The following is a 23,251-nucleotide window of genomic DNA, read 5'->3' on the forward strand; positions in this document are numbered from 1 at the left end:
TAGCTTAAGTTGGGTTAAAAATTAGAGTAGAAAAAAAGGGAAAAAATTTTTCTTTCTTTTAAATTATTAAGCACACCTCCTCCCCCTCCCCATAACCAGTCCCTGCGGACCAGCTCCTAGCAGTCTCCCCTGCTGAGCCTCTTTCTTTCTTTACCAAGATTCCTGTCCCACCAGGGAGTATCATTCATTCTAAGTCTATACCCTTCTGAAACCTCTGGCCTTTTTCTTTCTAAGTAGACAACCCCCCTACCTCACCCCAAATAGCTAATTAAATAATTAAAAATAAATAAATAAATAAATAAATAAAAAGTCTTTCCTTTCACTGCTCTTTTATGACTGTTCTTTTTCTTTTTTCTCTCACTCTTTCTTTTTTTTTCTTTTTCTCATTCTTGTCATCCTTTCTTCCTTAATCCTACAGCTTCCAAAGCCACAGGCCCCAGCCCCCACACCACCAAACAGTGTGCTTTTTTGAATTCACTGATTCACATTTGGGAATTATTTGGGGGAAGAATTCTGATTCAGAGTTGGAGTCTCACTGCAAGTATCTCTGCTCAACTTCCCTTCGTCCTTTAGCTACCCCTAGAATATACAATGGATAGTAGATTTGCATAACTGTCTATTTCAGCTATCCTTGTCTAGTCCTGAGGTTTTTTGTTTTTTTTTTTTCTCTTTCTTAACAATGAGCTGCCTCTGATCACAAGGGTTGAGGTAATCCGGGACAGGGTTTTTTTTTTACCCTGCTCTATTTTATTATTAATATTATATAAAGGCATATATCTTCCCCCCCCTTTAGGGTGATCAGAATTCAGAATTAACTCTTAGGGTATCTTTTATTGCTAGGGTAGTGGGCATCTTATCTATTGTGGGAGGAACTTGTCTCGTTACTCCTACCTCCTCTACAGACTCTCTCCTCCCTCCTCCTCCTAGCTATTTAAAAAAATTAAATTAAATTTAAAGTAAAGTAATCAAAAAAACCTTTCCTTTCACTGCTCTTTAATTACAGCTCTTTTTCTTATCTTTTCTCTTTTCTCTTTCTTGTCTCTTCTTTTTTTCTTTTTTTTTTTATCTTGTCATACACTTCTTCCTCCCTTCTTCTTTGCCTTTCTGAATTTGTGAATTATTTTGGGGAAGAAATCTGACTCAGAGTGGACCCTCTATGTGTGTATCTCTGCTCTACTTCCCTTTCCCCTCTTGTTACCCCTAGAATATACAGTGGATAGTAGATTCACGTAACTGTCTATTCTTGTTATCCCTTCTTTATTTTCTTTCTTCCTCACTGGGATTTGGTTACTATTTTTTTACAGACTGGAGAAATTGTTTGGCTAACTGGTAGTGATTAAACTGCTTCAACACTTGCTTCAGTTGCTACTGTAATTCCTGAGGTTGGTGAGTGCGATTGTCATAAAGGTATTTAGTACAGTGTTGCTTGTAATCAAGACACAACAACTGAGGAACAACAGAGCATAAAAAAAGAAACACATAAATCAAAAAAATGGGTAGATCAAAAACAAATAAAACTGCTACTCCAATGAATGAAGACAAGAGCCCAGAAGAAACTACAAATCAGCCAGAAGTAACCATAGATAAGAAAAGTATGCAAGCAATAATAAACTTATTAATCACAGAAATGAAAACAACATTGGAGGAAAGGAATGGCAGTATTAGGGAAACAACAGTTAAGACCCCCAAGGAAAATACTGATTATCTTGAGGCAATTAGAGAACTGAAAGCTGAAATAGCTATAATGAAGAAAGAAGCTGAGGCAAGGGAAAGCAGACTAACAGAAGCAGAAAACAGAATTAGTCAGACAGAATGTGAGTTAGAGAAAACAAAGAAAGAGGTGAAAGAGCTTAAAAAGAGATTGAGAGACACTGAAAACAACAACAGAGACAGATTGGATGACCTCAAAAGAAGTAACATTCGCATAATTGGCCTGCCAGAGGCAGACAGAGAGGAAGGGGAAGCAAACATTCTAGAGGAAATAATACAAGAAAACTTCCCAGACCTGAATAACAGAAAGGACATCAAGATTAAGAGATCCAGAGAGTACCAAACAGAATCAACCCAGACCTGAAGACACCAAGACACATCATAGTCAAAATGAGAAGAAGTAAGGATAAAGAAAGGATCCTAAAGGCTGCAAGAGAGAAACAAAAAGTCACATACAAGGGAAAACCCATAAGATTATCTGCAGACTTCTCCACTCAAACTCTAAAATCCAGAAGAGAATGGCAAGATATCTATCAGGCCTGAATGAAAAAGGGTTTCAACCAAGGATAATATATCCTGCTAGACTTTCATTCAAACTAGATGGAGGGATCAAAACCTTCTTAGATAAACAACAGTTAAAGGAGGCAACCATCACCAAACCGGCCCTGAAAGAGGTTCTAAAAGACCTCTTATAAACAAGAACATCACTATAATACTGGCAATATATCAGAGCAACCAAAAAAAATTTTGTTTTGAACAATGGCACTACAATACATTAAATCCATAATATCAATAAATGTCAATGGCTTAAACTCACCCATCAAAAGGCACAGAGTTGGGGGATGGATCAGAAAACATAATCCAACCATATGTTGCTTGCAAGAATCCCATCTGTCACAACAAGATAAACACAGACTTAAAGTGAAAGGATGGAAAACTATCACACACGCTAACGGACCACAAAAAAGGTCAGGAACAGCCATTCTCATCTCAGACACGATAGATTTTAAATTAAATAAAATAATAAAAGATAGGCAAGGACATTACATAATGATTAGAGGATCAATCAGCCAAGAAGACTTAACAATTGTTAACATCTATGTGCCCAATGAGGGACCATCTAAATACGTCAAGCACTTACTGAAAGAATTTCAAAAATACATCAATAGTAATAATATAATAGTGGGAGACCTCAATACCCGACTCTCACACTTAGACAGATCAACAAAGCAGAGCAAAAACAAAGATACAAGAGAATCGAATGAAGAGATTGACAGACTAGACCTCTGGGACATTTTCAGAGTCCTTCACCCCAAAAAACTGGAATACACCTTCTTTTCAAATCCACATAACACATACTCAAGAATAGACCACATGTTAGGCCACAAGACAGCATCAATAAATTCAAGAACATTGAAATCATCCCAAGTATCCTCTTAGACCACAGTGGAGTAAAACTAACATTTAACTACAAACAGACAATTATTAAAAGTCACAGAATTTGGAAACTAAACAACATACTCCTTAAGAACCACTGGGTCAGAGATTCACTCAAGGAGGAAATTCAAATGTTCCTGGAAACAAATGAAAATGAAGACACAACCTATCAAAATATTTGGGACACAGCTAAAGCAGTACTGAGAGGGAAACTTATAGCCATACAATCACATATTAAACACCAAGAAGAAGCTCAAATGAAAGACCTTACTACATAACTCAAGGACTTAGAGGAAGAGGAACAAAGGCACCCTAAAGCAACCAGAAGGACAGAAATCACTAAAGTTAGAGCAGAAATAAACAACATCGAAAATAAAAGAACCATACAAAAGATCAATGAAGCCAAATGTTGGTTCTTTGAAAGATTAAACAAAATTGACAAACGCCTAGCTATACTCACCAAACAAAAAAGAGAGAAGACTCAAATTAATAGAATTGTAAACGATGGAGGAGATATCACAACTGACACCACAGAAATCCAGAGAATCCTGCGAAACTTCTATGAAGAACTATACGCCACCAAGCTAGAGAATCTGGAAGAAATGGAACAATTCCTAGAAGCATATGCCCTTCCAAAACTGAACCAAGAAGAACTACAAAATCTAAATGCACCAATCACAGACAAAGAAATTGAAACCGTTATTAAGAACCTCCCCAACAACAAAAGTCTTGGACCAGATGGCTTTACAAATGAATTCTACAAAACTTTCAGGAAACAGTTAGTACCCATACTTCTTAAGCTTTTCCATAAGATTGAAGAAACAGGAATACTACCTTCCACCTGCTATGAAGCAAAAATCACCCTGATAACAAAAGCTGATAGGGACAGAACAAAAAAGGAAAACTACAGACCAATATCTCTGATGAACATAGATGCCAAAATATTAAACAAGATCTTGGCCAACCGGATACAGCAACATATCAAAAAGATTGTTCATCACGACCAAGTGGGATTCATCCCAGGAATGCAAGGCTGGTTCAACATCCATAAGTCAATCAATGTCATTTACCACATCAATAAAAGCAAAGCCAAAAACCACATGATTATCTCAATAGATGCAGAGAAAATCTTTGACAAAATTCAATACCCATTCATGCTCAAAACTCTACAAAAAATGGGAATAGATGGGAAATTCCTCAAGACAGTGGAGTCTATATACAGCAAACCTACAGCCAACATCATACTCAATGGACAGAAGCTGAAAGCATTCCCCCTAAGATCAGGGACTAGACAGGGCTGTCCACTGTCACCGTTACTCTTCAACATAGTATTGGAAGTTCTTGCCATAGCAATCAGGCAAGAGAAAGAAATCAAAAGAATACATATTGGAAGGGAAGAAGTCAAGCTCTCACTATTTGCAGATGATATGATAGTATACATAGAAAAACCTAAAGAATCCAGGAGAAAATTACTGGAAGTTATTAGGCAATATAGCAAGGTATCAGGCTACAAAATCAATGTACAAAAATCAGTGGGATTTCTTTATACAAACACTAAATCTGAAGAAGAAGACATCCAGAAATCGCTCCCATTTACTGTTTCAGCAAAATCAATCAAATACCTAGGAATAAAGTTGACCAAAGAAATGACTTGTATACTGAAAATTATGAGTCGCTACTCAAGGAAATAGAAACTGATACCAAGAAAAGGAAAGACATCCCATGCTCATGGATTGGAAGAATAAATATCATCAAAATGAATATTCTCCCCAGAGCCATATACAAATTTAATGCAATACCCATCAAAGTTCCACCAAGCTTCTTTAAGAGAATAGAACAAACACTACAATTATTTATCTGGAACATGAAAACACCTAGAATTGCGAAAACCATCTTAAGGAAAAGAAACAGAAATGGAGGCATCACACTCCCAGACCTTAAACTATATTATAAAGCCATCATCATCAAAATAGCATGGTACTGGAACAAAAATAGGCACACAGACCAGTGGAACAGAATTGAAAGCCCAGAAATAAATCCCCATACCTATGGACATCTAATCTTTGATAAGGGGGCCCAAAGGATTAAATGGAAAAAGGAGGCTCTCTTCAATAAATGGTGTCTGGGAAAACTGGGTTGAAACATGCAGAAGAATGAAATTGAACCACTTTATCTCACCAGAAACAAAAATCAACTCCAAATGGATCAAAGACCTAGATGTCAGACCAGAAACAATCAAATACTTAAAGGAAAACATTGGTAAAACACTTTCCCACATACACCTCAAGGACATCTTTGATGAATCAAACCCAATTGCAAGGAAGACTAAAGCAGAAACAAACCAATGGGACTACATCAAATTGAAAAGCTTCTGCACATCCAAAGAAACTATTAAACAAACAAAGAGACCCCTCACAGAATAGGAGAAGATCTTCACATGCCATACATCAGACAAGAAACTAATCACCAAAATATATAAAGAGCTCAGCAAACTTAGCACCAAAAAAGCAAATGACCCCATCCAAAAATGGGCAGAGGATATGAACAAAACATTCACCTCAGAGGAGATCCAAAAGGCTAGGAAACAGATGAAAAACTGCTCTAGGTCACTGATTGTCAGAGAAATGCAAATGAAGACAACACTAAGATACCACCTCACTCCTGTAAGAGTGGCATACATCAAAAAGGACAGCAACAACAAATGCTGGAGAGGTTGTGGGGACAGAGTAACCCTTTTACATTGCTGGTGGCAATGTAAATTGGTCCAGCCTCTGGGAAGAGCAGTCTGGAAAACTCTCAGAAGGCTAGACATGGACCTTCCATATGATCCAGTAATTTTTCTCCTGAGGTTATACCCCAAGGACTCCATAACACCCAACCAAAAAGAGGTGTGTACTCCTATGTTCATAGCAGCACAATTCATAATAGCTAAAACCTGGAAGCAACCCAGGTGCCCAACAACAGATGAGTGGCTGAGAAAGCTGTGGTATATATACACAATGGAATACTATGCAGCTATCAAGAACAATGAACCCACCTTCTCTGACCCATCTTGGACAGAGCTAGAAGGAATTATGTTAAGTGAGCTAAGTCAGAAAGATAAAGATGAGTATGGGATGATCCCACTCATCAACAGAAGTTGAGTAAGAAGATCTGAAAGGGAAACTAAAAGCAGCACCTGACCAAATTGTAAGTAGGGCACCAAAGTAAAAGCCCTGTGGTGAGGGGTAGAAATGCAGCTTCCTGAGACAGTGGGGGGTGGGAGTGGGTGGGAGGGATGGGTCACAGTCTTTTGGTGGTGGGAATGGTGTTTATGTACACTCCTAGTAAAATGTAGTCATATAAATCACTAGTTAATTAATACGAGAGGGGGAAAATTAATTGTATGTCTCAAAGTTTTTCAAAACACAAACTGAATCTTTTTAATATATAGGCTGTGTAATTGATATGCAGACTCTCTCAAAAGCCTAGACCAAGTATATCAGAAGCAACCAATAGCACAGCTATATACAAGATACTGGGTACTGTACAGCAAACCATAACAAAAGGACTTTTCAAAGTTAACCCAATTACCAATTAATGTGATGATAACATTAACTATCGATTGTCTTTTGGAACCCTAAGACAGCAGGAACCTCACATCTCCACTATAGAGGCTCTACTTCCCCCAGTCCTGGAACCCTTGGATAGGGCCCACTTTCCTGTATGCCTCTCCCAATCCATATCAAATAATATTGCATCTGCCGATCACAACCTAACCAACACAAGGATTGCCACCTCAACATGTTTCACTTGAGACTGTGTCCAGAGACTTCACGTGTGGAATGACAACCCTTCAGCTTCATTACTCGGGTGAGACCTTTCCTTTCATAGTATACTCTTAATTCTATCTCAGGTGGTTCACTTTTAACAAAGTCCCAAAACCTAGATATACACCAGTTTCTGTGAGAGAGAGCATATGTTCACACGTATCCATAAACTACTGCAAAATATATACCTGAAAGCAGAAGTACACTAGAGTTTGCAGTGAGTACCCCCCTAATACTTCCTCTCCACTGTTCCAAGCTTTGGGTCCATGATTGCTCAACAATATGTTTGGCTTCGTATGTTAACTCTCTTTTCAGACACCAGGTTCCAGATGTCAACAGGATGCCGGCCAGGCTTCCCTGGACTGAAGACCCCACCAATGTGTCCTGAGCTCAGCTTCCCCAGATACCCATCCTACTAGGGAAAGAGAGAGGCAGACTGGGAGTATGGACCGACCAGTCAACTGGGAGTATGGACCGACCAGTCCCCATGTTCAGCGGGGAAGCAATTACAGAAGCCAGACCTTCTACCTTCTGCAACCCACAATGATCCTGGGTCCATGCTCCCAGAGGGATAGAGAATGGGAAAGCTATCAGGGGAGGGGGTGGGATATGGAGATTGGGTAGTGGGAATTATGTGGAGTTGTACCCCTCCTACCCTATGGTTTTGTTAATTAATCCTTTCTTAAATAAAGAAGAAAAAAAATAATATAATAATGACAATGTTATCTGTAATTGAGAGAGTTTCTGATATGGTAGGTGTGACATTCAATGCTTATACATAGCATGGTCAGCACAACACAAGAGGTGTAAAAACAAATTACTAATTTTGTTTTCTCATCTTTTCTGCAATGAAATACTGAAGTGAAACTATGTGGCAGTGAAGATGAAGAGATGCAAGTACAGGAAAAAATAAGGAGATATCCCATAAAAGACTTTAGTTCACTGTAAGAAAATGAGAAAACATATGAAAGGTTCCCAAAATGAAAGATCAAGAGACACTGAAATATTTAATGTCTAATCAGTAACTAGTGCCTTAGTAAAAAGATGAGACACATTTTCCTATAAAGTACTTAGCATAAATATATATACATATGTATATATATGTATATATACATATACGTATATATATATGTATTTGACAAGAACTCTCACAACATGGCTGAGTTTTCATCTCATGTGATTCTCCAGCTTATAGTGTCTGTTATAATTACTTCAGCAATATTGATAGTTCAGACTAGAGAAAGGTTACTGTAAAGTCATACATAGTATGTATTGGCTGTTTTTATTTCCATTTTAGCTTTTTGAGTTACTGACATATTATTGCAGCAAAACATATGTAGGGTCAGTTCATGCTGAATAGTTATTAGAAACCATGATAACAAAAGTCATTACACTGCAGTTCAGTTTTGACAGTAAAATTTCTGCAACATTATCACAAATCCTCATGCATTAGTGCAATGATCCTTACTATAGTTTCATATTAGAATCAAAAGATTGCTGTAGCATGCTTGATACAAAAAGTCAAGCAAGCCAAATTCTTTTCTGCTTTTACAGATAACATTTTTTCTCTTTTTCAATGTACGTCATGCAGATAGTAGCTTTGTCTTATATACTTTTCTCAATAACCTCTGCATATATATATATATGTATATATGCATATATATATCTTTAAAATGAACATTTTAGCTTGAAAGAACACAGAATTCTGATTACCAGCAGCTAAGGAAATAATTTTGAAAATGATTTCATACATGATGCAGCCTCACAAAATTCTAAAACTATTTTATTATGATGGCTTTTTTTTTTTTCCTCAGAGTGCACTGTTTTTGTGTGTGTTTGCTTTCTTCAAATCATCAATTTACTATGATGAATTGGTACAAGATTTTATGATGGGCATTTGTAATATTTAGGATTATTTTGAAAAGAAAGCTGTTGAGTTACTATTCATCTGACATAGGGATTTTTTTTTCTTTGCCACCAGGGTTACTTCTGGGTCTTGCTGCCTACATGACTTCACTGCTCGCAGTGGCTGGCTTTCTATCTTTCTTTCTTTCTCCCATTTTCTCCTTCCTTCCTTCTTTTTTTTCTTTTTGTTATAGAGACAGAGAAATAGGGAGACAGAGGAGGATAGAGAGGAAGAGAAGAAGAGAGGAAGAAACATCTGCTATACTGCTCCACCACTATTGTAAACTTCCTTCCTTGCAGTTGAAGATCAGGGACTTGAACCTGGGTCATAGCTCATAGAATGTATGTGTTCTATCAGATGTGCTACCAGCTGGCCCCAAAGGAAAATATTTTTAATGTATATCTGTCAATAATATTTATCCATAGTCACTATTAACAAACTTCTAAAGGGTTATATTGCATATGGAATTGTTATATCTTTTAAGGTAATGTTAACTTACTAAGGTTAATTTACTAATTTATTTTACTTATAAAATAAAAAGATAAAAATTTGTGAGTGTTAAGTTCCAAATGTAGATTAATTTCTTATTTAATAAGAAAATAAGATCTAGACATGAATGCATAGGGTATAGATAAGTAGAATACATTTTACTTTACACTAAAGTATGTTTCTAAAAGTTTGTCTGTATATAAAATCTGGTTTAGTTGCATCATTACTGGGTGACTGTAGGACTCACTCTGTTATCAGAGAGACTCACAGTACCAATCTATTGAGCATGCATAGAATCATCCTTAAACTGCTTAATATACTTTATATTTAATGCTCTTATTTGCACACACATATTAAAATACTATTACAATAATTTATATTATATATTTTATATAAGGAAACACTGAAGAAATCTTCCTCAAGCCTATGGGGGGGTTATAGTCAAAGTTTAGTCAGTGAATTCTTTATAAATATATTGTTTAAATTTTTATTTATAAAAAAGGAAACACAAAAACCATAGGATAAGAGGAATACAACTCCACATAATTCCCACCACCAGAACTCCATATCCCATCCCATCCCATCCCCTCCACTGATACCTTTCCTATGTTTTTATCCCTCTGGGAGTATGGACCCAGGGTCATTATGGGGTAAAGAAGGTGGAAGGTCTGACTTCTGTAATTGCTTCCCCACTGAACATGGGTGTTGGCAGGTCAATCCATATATACTCCCAGCCTGTGTTTCCATTGAGATGATTAGTTGGTTAGCAGGCGGTGTTTTTACAGTGTGTTTTGATTTCACATAATTTATTTTTAATGCAGGTATGTTTTAAATTATTTTTTCTTAATATTCTGTTATTTATTTATTTATTTGGATTGAGACAAAGACTGAGAGAGAAAGGGGGAAAGAGGATATAGAAAGGGAGAAAGAAGGAGTCCGGCAGTAGCGCAGCAGGTTAAGCACACGTGGCACCAAGCACAAGGACCAGCATAACCATCCCGGTTCAAGCCCCTGGCTCCCCACCTGTAGGGGAGTCACTTCACAAGCTGTGAAGCAGGTCTGAAGCTGTCTATCTTTCCCTCCCCCTCTCTGTCTTCTCCATTTCTCTCTAACCTATCCAACAATGACGATACCAATAATAACAACAATAAAACAACAAGGGCAAAAAAAGAATAAATAAATAAATATTTTAAAAAAGAAGGGAGGGAGAGAGAGAGGCAGCACTGCTTCAATGCTTTCCCTCTGTAGATGGGGACTAGGGGCTTAAATCTGAGTCTTCTGTGCATTGTGATTGCATGCTATATCAAGTATGCTACTGCCTGGTACCAGGTCTTTTAAAGATTCCCATTGTCACAGTAACTAATACTTCAATAATAATTATATATATATATATGTATATATTTGCTTCCAGGGTTATATCATTATATCTGGGGCTCAGTCTGGCACTATGAATCCATTGCTCCTGGCAGCCTTCTTTTTTTTTTCTATTTTACTGAATATGACAGAGAAATTGAGAGAAGAGGGGGAGATAGAGAAGGAGAAAGACATCTGCAGATCTCCTTCACCCCTTTTGAAGCATCACTCCTGTAGGTGGGGAGTCGGGGGCTCAAACCTGGATCCTGAGTGGGTCCTGGAACTTAGTACTCTGTGCACTTAACTCAGTGCCCTCTTTCTGATGATAATACCAGTTTTAATCTTTTGTTTATATCTACTAAAAACATTGTGAACTGTGTTGTATAATATAATTTAATAACAGCAAATGTCCTATCATGTATCTCCCATCTACCTACCTACCTATCTATTCTATCTATCTACCTATCTATCTATCTATCTTTCTATTCTATTCTATTCTATTCTATTCTATTCTATTCTATTCTATTCTATTCTATTCTATTCTATTCTATTCTATTCTATTCTATCTTATATTTACCTATGATATACCAAACACAGTTTTAAGGGCTACAGAGACACTAATAGTAGGGAGTCGGGTGGTAGCACTGCAGGTTAAGTGCAAGTGGTGCAAAGCGCAAGGGTTGGCATAAGGATCCTGGTTCCAGCCCTAGGCTCCCCACCTGCAGGGGAGTCGCTTCACAAGCGGTGAAGCAGGTCTGCAGGTGTCTATCTCTCGTCCTCTCTGTCTTCCCCTCCTTTATCCATTTCTGTCTGTCCTATCCAACAAGGATGACAACAAGAAAAGTAAATGAAGACACTAATAGTAAGAGAAAGCATATGAGTTGCTTATGCTAATAATCTTACTTTATAGATAAGAAAACAGAGGCCTAGAAGTGGAAGTGGAAATGAGTTGCCAAAAATCATACTCAATAAGCAACAGAATATGACTATGTGTGGCTCCAATCTATAATGTAATATCTCTTTAATCCATATACATAATATATTTGGGCCAGAACACCACTGAGCTCTGACTACTGGTGATGCCAGGGATGAAATCTGATAATTCTCACATTCAAGTTCTGTGTGCTACAGCTTCACTATATCCCTGGGACTTGAATTATTGTACTAACAGATCTTTGTTGAAAACTACATGTGTGTACTTATAGGCAGTATTATCTAGAGAAAAAAAAGATATGCAGACATTTAGATTTTTAATATATATTGTTATTTATTTTTCTTTATGGGAGCATTTCAAAATATAATTTCATCAATCATGGAAATGTCATTTTCAGTGTTTCCTTATACAAACTAAATGCTATGATTATAAAATATGATGTCTATCTGGTGGTAGAATGTTTGATTTTATAATACCAATTACTTGCTTCTAAAAATGTTTCTCTCTTTTTATTTCTTGGTTGACCTTATAGTTTTGTAAACCACTATCAAGTTACTAATAAAAATTTAAAAATATAAAGGTAATTCATATGAAAGGAATACCTTCTTTGAATGTTTCCCATTTTGCTGTCAAATATATGATCTTTTAATTTAGAATAGCATTCAATGTAATAAATAAATTAACTTCACGATTATCACAGCTGTTAGAAATATTTTTCCATATGTTAAAACTTACGTTTTAAATTTCTTGTCAGCAACTCTATAATTTAAATTTTCCTTCTTTTAGCTACGCAGATAATTTTTTCAGATATTCAACTACACTCTGTATTTAACTCTTCAGAGGATCTGTCACTTTTTTGTGACAGAAGTTACGATTCATTTATTTAGTAGGTCATGCCAATGTTGTTAAAATTATTAAAATCCAGTTTCCACATTTTTACACTAAGTTGTATGTCATATTAGAATATAATAAGAGATTAGTTCATATTTTAGGCCTTGAATATGTCTAATCTCTTGGGGCTCTGGGCAGCCTTTTTATTATTAGTCATGTGAATCTACTATTGAACTTTCCCTCATTTTTATATTACATTACAGCTTATTGCAACATTGTTATTTCTTTCATGATACTGAGCTTTCAGAAAAGTCATGAAGCATTTTCCCATAAAAATTATGCATTATGACTTTTCCAATAACCCAATAAGTTAGGATATATGTACCTCACTGTAATCATCATAATTTTCTTATCCATTTCAGCAATCAGTATAGAATTATTACATATATATGACACATATATGTCATATATATTTTTCCCAGAGTACTGTTCAGTTCTCTCTCTGGTGATACGGGGGATTGAACCTGGAACATCTAGTTCCTTAGGCATGAAAATTTCCGCATAACCATTATGCTATCTCCCCAGCCTGTGTAGAATTATTACATGAGTTTACAAAAACAATTCTTTTAAGATGTTAAGATTTACTTTGAAATTCTAATATGAAGAATCCAGATCCCACCAAACCAGTATAGCCATGGCATATTGAGTATCAACATACCATGGAGTGTTACTGTCATTCTTTTCATTTATAAATGTGTACATATTTCTCCATGAAGATACTAATTGTTAATTTCATATTTAAGGTTATTTCTAAGAAAATTTCATTATTGCAACTATTGTGAATGGGAGATTAGTTCATATTTTAGGCCTTGAATATGTCTAATCTCTTGGGGCTCTGGACAGCCTTTTTATTCCAAGATATAGGAGAGAGAGAGATACAGAGCAGTAGAGACATAGAAAGGAAGAGACACTACAGTTTGTCCTGGAAATAAGGTGTTTGCTTATATGGTCTTTATAACATTTGTATGTTTTTTTCTAAATGATATTGCAATATCACTATTACCCTACACTTTGTTCCCTCTCTCCATAATTACTTTATACCTTCAGGCCACATTAATTCCCTAGTACCTATTATTTACTAGAGATCTTTCTAAAAATATCACAGCCACACTATGAGTTAGCACAAGTAAGGTACATATGTGGGACCTATATATTTACATAAAGAGTAATAAGAATAGTATATATAATTTCTACATGAAGAATATAGCATGTAGAAAATTATTTGAGGTGCTTTAGACTTAAAATACATCTATGTTTTATAAGGTTGATTATGAAGTTAACCGTATTACTTAGCACATAGTAAGTCCTCCCTAAATTTTAAGAATTGCTATGTTCTTTTTAACAGAAATCTTGCAAGAAATTTAAGATTCTCATTTTTCAAAGACTCAAAGGGATTCAATAGGCTGTCCACAGCTACTCCTCTCCACATTCAGTGAAAGTAAAACTCTGAAGAAAAGCAAAATGACTTAAAGAAAACATTTAAGCATATGAATATGCATTTTACATATTAATATTTATGTTGATAAATTATTATAAGATACAGTTCATAGATTTGAGGAAAGATGATTACAACAGCAGTTTTTTTCAAATGTTTATGTCATTGTGATGCATATGTGTAGCTAACTAAAAAAAAATCACTATGCTGAAACTCCCACAGAATTGCGAATCAATTGCAGTTGTATGTCATGCATTAGACAAGTCTTAGCAGAAAACACACCTATCATAGGAGGTACATGCAATGAATATTTTACTTGTTTTAGTGTTATTTTTAAAAAGTGATTTGAGTGATAAAATAGTTCCATTTAATAACTTCACTGTGGTATTAAAATGTCAAAGCTCTAAATCTGTATGTATTTCTATGAAATTACCTATTTATTTGAAAATATCCAAGGCTTTCAAGGGCTATACAGACAATATAAAGAACACTTTACTATTTCTTATTCATTAGAATTATATATAATTAAATTTTTACAAATGTAGAGTCTACTGTCATATGAACTTGTTTCCTATAAAAACAAGACTTTCTGAGCTATAACTGAACAAAAGAAATGCTTTAAACTATAACTAGTTCCCCTAAGAAGAAAAAGGTTAGGGACAGTTGCAAATGATGAGAGGGATACAGCCACAATGGAAAATTCAGGGTTAATAGAGTTAACACATTTATAAAAAGATTTTTTTCTGAATTGTAATATGCATATGTAATGTTTGTTAAAAGCATATACTGTTCACACTGTACCTTGTTTTATACATTAAACACAAATGAATGCTCACTTTTTTGTACTTTTGTATTGTATATATATTTACACATTTTATTTCCATACACAGCACTACATACATGTGCTATAAATCACCACTACTCCTATGCCTAAAACTCCTTTAATCAGGGTTTGTTACCTTTAGCTCTGTTGATATTTTGAGTCAAACTTTTTTCTATTGTGTGTCTGTGTGGGCTGGCGAAAGGATTGATGCTTAACAGTCTCTATCTATTAGATGATAGGAACATCCTCCACCTTACTCCACCCATGCGTGACAATCAAAAACCACCTCAGGCATTGCCAGATAAAATAACCCTCAGTGAAAAATGACTGGCATGTTTAAGAAACTGTTACCGTAAGGGCCAATAAAATAGCTCACCTGGACTTTATACCTTGAACCACCATGCACTCATCTCAGGCTCAAGTTCAGTTAGATTCCCACACCAATAAAGGAAGCTTCAGTGCTGTGGTGTCCTACCTTCTGTGTCTCTGTCTCTGTCTCTCTCTTTCTATCTGAAAATAAGTTGGACTGCAGCAGGGAAGCACCAGTAATGTAAAAAAAAAAAAGTAAGAAAAATTCACCATTATTATCTTTAATACAGCAAATCTATGAATCATTTTAAGGGTTTTTTAAAATTTATTTATTTATTTTCCCTTTTGTTGCCCTTGTGTTTTTTTTATTGTTGTTGTAGTTATTATTGTTGTTGTTATTGATGTCGTCTTTGTTGGTGGATAGGGCAGAGAGAAATGGATAGAGGAGGGGAAGACAGAGAGGGGGAGAGAAAGACACCTGCACACCTGCTTCACCGCCTGTGAAACAACTCCCCTGCAGGTGGGGAGCTGGGGGCTCGAACCAGAATCCTTACTCTGGTCCTTGCGCTTTATGCCACGTGCGCTTAACCCGCTCGCTGCCCTACCACCTGACTCCCTTTTTTTTTTTAATGAATCACTTTTAAAGTGGTGAAACCCAAGTAAGCTTTTAACTGTTATGCTACTCTACTAAGGAATATCTCCACAAATTTCATAAAAAAATACATGCCCATAATTTAATAACGATTATTACTAGACTGAAGTATTGGTTTAATGCAAGGAAAATGGGAATTTCTAATGTATTAAGCAGAAATTAATACTAATAAATTCTAAATTTGGTATTTCTTTCATAGCATTTGACATTAGAAGGCAGATTTACTGAGACAAAATAGTAGATAGCAACCTATCTACTCATGTCATAAGTATCACAAAACTCTTAAGATATTGACTAAGGTTTCTTCAAAGAGGAAAGCAGGAATTTAACATGATCTTGTCAGTACATGAAGAGTAGTTGCTCCTTTAGTACAAGTGTGTATGTATACTTGCATCCTTAGAAATGGAGGCAGACATAATGACAGGGTCTTGAAGTAGTTATTGTGGGCAAAGAATATTAACAGTTTTATGGCTTTTCTGCCAAAGACATTATTTCTATACTGAATCAAGCACTTAAAAATCATTGCCTGAAGCCTAATTTTAATATATGTAATATAAAAAGAAACAAAATACTTATGAAAATGAGAACTAAAGTAGTTTTCATGTTTCTTTAGGAAAAAATTGTTATTGCTATAACTCTGACTTTGACTCTTCACCAAATCAGAAAATATTAGAAGAAAGCCATGCTTGAAAATGGATGAAAAAGAGATGAGAATTGTATTAATGAGACCTATGTTTGATACGGTATTTTTGAGAACTTAAGAAGGAAACACTGTCCATTGAGACCTATACAACAGAAAGTAAGTGACAAAATGTCATGATTCTTCTTTCGATGAGTAAAGAGTAGATGCTATTGAGATGTTCTTATGTCCTATGAAAGAGTTGTTGGACACGGGTTAACAGCCATCAGTTAACATAGAAGCAGATATGAGGTCACATAGTCAGTTGTTTTTTATTGTATTAATGTCAATATAAAGGGGTTTCACATTTTTGAGTAGCTGAATGACTAAATAAATAAATGAGCAATATTTAAATTTTGTGAAGCCCCAAAGTTAACCCTATGGTTACCCAGTGACCCTCTGATGCATACCCCTATAAAATTCCTTCACTAAGTCCTATCACTTAGAAATGAAATACCTATCTAGCCACAGTCTTGGGAATTACTACTTTTATTACACCTCAGCTATTATCTCTGGAAAACATAGCACATCTTCACTTATAGTCTACTGAATGTAATATTTGCATGTAAGTCAAGACAGTTGTCTTCTAGACTGCATTTTCTTTTAATTAAAAGCATATATGACAAATGACTGAGACACTATTCCTAGGATTCCTCATTCATAAAAAGATATCCTATAGTCAGGAAAAATTACTAAAGAACCTCTTAAAAGCTTAAACATGTTCTAGTTTCAGAGCTGTAAAACCAACATAAACACCCATAGGGAAATTCAGTAGCTTCCAGTCTTACAGGGACTTCAATGTTATACAGGCTCCCATGACAGATAAGAATATATATGGGACCTGGGTCAGATGGGTGTTCTAAACAGGCAATTGTATTTATATATTTTCTTCAAGTTTGAGAGCTATTCTCTGCCCTAATCTGGCTTTACAGTTCTATTTTCAACTCTGGCACCATCTTCCCTGACAGTATTTTTAGCCCACTTCCTTGTTAGTTGACATACATAAAACAGACTTCCTAGCTTCTTTCCCCCCATAAGGTTCTTATTCTCATCTGCTCTATTTCTACTTTTACGTTCCTGTTTATTAAATATTTTGTCCTACTGTATATCATACTGCTTTTCAGTAACCAAGTTGCAGATGCTACTATGATTCCATTTTGATTTCCCTGGGCAGATGGCCTCACCAATGTGTCCTGAAACTTCACCTCTCTAGAGCACTATACCCTAGGGATAGATAGAAATAGGTTAGGGATATGGATTAACCTGCCAATGTCCATGTCTGGTGCAGAAGCAATCACAGAGGCCAGAACTCAAATTTTGCACCCCCAAAATAATTTTGGCTTAGACTCCCAGAGGGGTAAATGATAAGAGAAGATTACTAGAGGGCTCTGGATCCCCATTCTATCAAGATCCAAAGCATTTGTCAAGGAGAACCTTGTTTTTATACCATCACTGAAAGGAAGGAGAATCTGGAAAACACCAGAGGAAGTCAAGCACTGCTTCTTTTATCTAAGATAGGTAGGTAGATAGATAGATAGATAGATAGATAGATAGATAGATAGATAGACAGATAGAAAAAAGGATGTTTGGAAGTAGTTTTAGGAGTAGTTGTGATTTAGAAAGGAAGTGAAAGTTGGCCTATAGAAAGAAATTGGCAGTTCCAGGTGGTGGCACACCTGTTTGAGTGCACCTATTACAATGTGCAAGGTCCTGGGTCAAGTCCCTGGTCCCCAACTGTAAAGGGGAAAGCTTTGCGAGTGGTGAAGCAGTGCTGCAGGTGTCTCTCTGTCTCTCTCCCTCTCTAACACCCCCTTCCCTCTGTATTTCTGGCTGTCTCTATCCAATAATAATATTATATTAAATTAAATATAAAATTAAGAAAAAAAGAAAAACAAACATAATTGGCAAAAATATAGATAGATAGATAGATAGATAGATAGTAATAGATATAAAGTCAACCTATATTTGTGATTTTAAAAGGACTAATGCCATTTACAATGGAGGAGATGGAGACACAGAACTTTGGGGGTGGGAACAGTGTGGAATTATACCCCTACTAACTTATATTCTTGAAAATTAATATTAAATCCAAATAAAAACAAAAATAAAGAAATTAAATAGCTATTAATTAAATAGGTAGTCCATTCCAACCAGAATCATCATTGGAAAAGTGACGAGTTTTAGAAGAAATATTTCCAGACAACTGAACATGTTTGCTTAGCCTGCCTGCCTTTATTGGACTACGAAACTTGAAAGGACTTGGACAAGCAAGTGAAACAAACACATGGTGACTTCATAAAAATATTCATGGGTTTTAGGATGAGAAAATATGAAATATACATATTAGGAAGAGTCTATTGAAAAAGATAAAATGTTTAGCTTCATATAGATATAAACCCGCTTTTTGCTTCATCTATGTTTGGTGCTATTTAAAATTCTGAGATCTGAGATACTTTAGATAGGACTCTACCCTCTTGTTAACCATGTATAAGGAAAATAGCATTTTTCATAATTTCATAAATATAATTTTCTGAACTTAAAAAAGGAGTAATCAATCACTACAGATTTCAAAAACACAAAGTATAAAATATATGCAAATACCACACATACTTTTATCATCAACATTAATATTCTTACTTTCTAAACTCTAGTTTCAAGTACATATGAAATCAAGTTACAGAATGAGACATTATTTCTAAATATAATATGATTACTCCTCCACAACACTTTCTTTGCCATATCAGGTCTAAAAAGTACAGAGAGGCATGGAAATATATAATTTATGGATAGAGGATATTTCCTTATAAGAAGCACATTAAATTATGTATTTACTATGAAGAAAGGAATGTAAAAAGAAGAAGGGAAGTAGTCCAAAACAAGATATGATAGACAACATTCCCAAGAGTGAGATATATTTTATCTGATGAAGGAATTCAATACGGGAATCAGAGGTTGCATGGTGTTTTGTTACCTAAAACTAAACTGTTCAAAGAACTAAAACATATATATGAAATGCTGTGATGTCAAGGCAATGGACTCAAACATTAAAGGGTTTTCTCAGTTTTGATGGTCAAATTCCCTCCTGTGAGCAGTACATTAGACGCTAATGACATACGATTTCTCACTGGCAGATTTAACAGCATCAATAAGGCCTCTCTGTCCATTGCAGCAAATTGATCCTACATGACACTGACAAGGGCAGCCTGCACTTAATGACCTCCATCGCTGAAGGATGGAAATGAAAAATGATTGGAAGTACAAATAAATCTTTGAAAGTTTCCCTGAAACAGGTGTGCTAAAAGTGACTCGTTTGAGGGGACATCACAAACACAGACCCCATTTCCTAGTATGTCCCATTGTTTACTCATACCATTGTCTTACTCCCTAGATCTTGGAACATTATTTCCTTTAATTTTGAAAATGACATAAAGACAACTTAGTTGTTAGTAGTTTTCACGGAAATATATTAAAAGATCTCTCTTAAAGGCATGAGTTCAATATTTATGGAGGATCTTAATGTTTTTGTCATGTATCGCCAAAGAACTCTAGGAAATGACAACATATATTGTCATACACACACACACACACACACACACACACACACACACATCTTTCTCTCCTTTGACCAGATATGGAACTATATGGGTAGGAAGATGACTTGGAAGGTGACTTAGCTATAAAGTATATGCTTTACATCAAGACTTGAGCTTGACTCCTAACATTGCATGGAGTGTCAGAACACTGCATCCAAGATTATTTTTAAAGGAACTATTGGTATTTCTTCATTATTTGTTATTGCTTTTTCCATGAACAAATCTTAATTACCATCATGTTATTTAACCATTTATTTAGCCTCTTCATCCAGTATATTGATAATTCCTTTTCTCCTCTTGTCACTCACGATTTTATTCCTCATTAATATGGTAAGTTGGAAAGACAGAAGGTTAGGATTTGAGTGAAAGCTTTATCAGTTGATACCTCAGAGATCGTGGAAAGTTATTTACTTTTTTTTAATCTTAGTTTTGACATATGTAAATTAAGATTTGTTGAGAGGAGAGGATCAACTCATTCTCTAAGTTTTTTTGTTTTGTTTTTGTTTGTTTGTTTTAACTGAGTCCCACTAACAAGAAACTGACTGGCAAAATAACTCACTAGGATAGTGCACATGCTTGGCCAGGAGTCTGGTTCATAGATGCTGTGGTGCCTTTCCTCCCTCCGTCTCTCTCTTTATATCAGAAAAACATCACCCCAGAAAGTTAAAGTCTTGGTGAAGACCAAAAAAAAATTTTAAAGACAGATAGAAAGAAAATTGCAATATGGGGGGGGGGGGGGCAGGGCAGTGGCGCACCCAGTCAAGCATACATAGCATTAAGCAGAAGGACCCATGCAAGAATCTGAGTTCCAGCATGAGCAGTGAAGCAGGTCTGAAGGTGTCTATTTTTCTCCCTCGCTATATCTCCTCTCCTCTCAATTTCTTTATTCTATCCAATAAAAGAGGAAAAAACGGCCACCAGGAGCAGTGGATCTATAGTGCTGTAGTATTGGCACAGAGCTCCAAGAGAACCCTGGAGGCAAAAAAAAAAAAAAAAAGGGAAGAGAGAGAGAGAAAGAGAAAGAAAATTGTAATACATATATAATGAGGGAAATTTAGAGGCCTAGTAGGGAAAGTTACCTATAGAGTTTAAATATAAATCCATAGTAATATATTTAAATTTATAAACTACAAAACTTTGGTGTTCATGGTCACAATTCATACTGGAATAAAATTAGTATAAAATAGTGGATTAGTAATGAAATGTCTTCATCCTTCAAATAATATACTTTGAAAAGTTAATTTCAAAGTTGATGAAAATATAAAATAAACCTTCACATAAAGAAAGTATGTTTCGCTGCAAGACAGGCCAGTTGAGAAGGTGCCTATTTCACCGTACCTGAGGTAAAATAGCCTCTACCACATCGAATCTAGCCTCTACCACATCGAAACGGGTCTCAGTGCTGAGGTAGCTTTCCCTCTCTCTCTGTCATGTCAGACACCTGAGACATATCTTGCTCTCTTTCTTTTCCCTTGCGTTTGATTTTTTATTAATGATTTAATATTCATTTAAAAAATTATAAAATAACAGGGGTATACTTTCACACCATCCCCACCACCAGAATTCTGTGTCACTATTCCTTCCATGGAAACTGCAATAGTTCTCCCAAGATCACAGGTATGGGTTGGCTATTGCTTCTGTATCTATCTATCTATCTATCTATCTATCTATCTATCATCTATCTCTATATATGTATATATATATATATATATATATATATATTTGCTCATTTTCCCCTATGATCTCTCTCATTCTGAAACTGATATCCTGTAGGGCAACGTTAATAATAATAAAAATAATATTGGAACAGTTATGATTAACCATATGCTGATTTTTAGATTGCATATCTCAAGTAAATTCTTACTTTTTAAAAAAGAGAAAGTAATACCTGTTTCTCATCTCTAATGGAAGCATCAAGGGATAATTGTCTGTCGTACTGATTGAGATAGTTGTCCTTTTCTGTTAAGAAAATCATCTGTAACCTCTGATACTCTTGAGCTAAACGTAGATTTTCATCTAGTGCATCATCTTGTATTTTCTGGAAGACACATATAGACATATCATAAAGCTAAGTCATTTAGGTTTATCTATGAGTTGTTGCAACCTATATTGAGTTAATTTAAAGTTTCACGTTTGTTTTAGGAATATAAAGCAAAAATCATGCTGCACCTGATATCAATATCCACTTTGGAGTCAATTACTTTCCCTTTTGATGTGAATTTTCCATTGCTCACCAATATACCTGACTTTTAGTGCCTCTCTTTTCTAGACTTCTTCCTATAATGTCCTGGAAAGTAACAGTTTTAGGAAGCCCTGTTCAGCATCCCAGAAAATTTCATCTAGATTACAAGAGCCTTTACATTTTCTCAAACAAGAGAACCCAAAAGATGAAACTACTTGGAAGTGTAGAATTCCATCTCCAAGATGGAATTCAGAGGGTGGCACTTGCACAAAATACTTAGTTTATTCCTACAAAAGACTGGAAGCAAGGAGCCCAACATTAAAAAAGCACACAGGAAGGGCTTTATGCACATAAAACTAAGCTGATTTATTTACCAGTATATTTGAACTATGTTAAAGGTTAAATCTGCTTTTGGGAGGAGTTGTGAACTTTATAACATGCCCACATTAAGTAAATAAATGGCAATTCAATACAAACCTCTCTGAATATAAGGTTTGAAACATTTTTTTTCATTTCAAATGAGGAATATCTATCATTTAAAATTAGATGCATGAATTCAGTTTAATTGATGATCCTTTTAGCATTTCTGGCATAGAAATTTTTTCAATAAAGGTAAGTGGATTAAGAAAGTTGTGGTATATATACACAATAAAATACTATTCCACAGTTAAAAATGATAAATTCCTCAGAACCATAAGGATGCAGAGGTTACATATGTTCCTGTGCTAAATATGGGCCCAGATCAAATTGATGGGGCTTATAGTTAACAATATTTATATACTATTCCCATATTTGGTAGCTACTCTCTTCCCTGATACAGGTTTCTAGTCCTTTTTCCAACTATGACACCATCTCCCCAGAAAACAACTTGGGTCCACTTGCATACTAGATATCAGACTCAGGCAAAAACTAGTAAAGTCATAGCCCCCTTGGAATATACCTAAAATAGACCTACTAGCTTTTTCCAAAATGGAGACCCCAAATCTTCATCTGCAATATCATTGCCTTTAGGTTCATGATTAGTCAACAATTTATTCTGCTTTATATCT

General features: G+C 35.4%; 1 protein-coding gene across 1 annotated transcript in view; it reads right to left on the bottom strand.

Moving 5' to 3' along the window:
* CCDC178 (coiled-coil domain containing 178) overlaps window positions 1-23,251 on the bottom strand; it is a 351,501-nt gene that overhangs the window by 117,706 nt on the left and 210,544 nt on the right. Inside the window, 1 exon segment of the mRNA XM_060172327.1 lies at window positions 21,909-22,058. Coding sequence (XP_060028310.1) covers window positions 21,909-22,058 — 150 coding nt within the window.

This window comes from Erinaceus europaeus, chromosome 15 (assembly GCF_950295315.1).
Source record: "Erinaceus europaeus chromosome 15, mEriEur2.1, whole genome shotgun sequence".
Lineage (NCBI taxonomy): Eukaryota > Metazoa > Chordata > Mammalia > Eulipotyphla > Erinaceidae > Erinaceus > Erinaceus europaeus.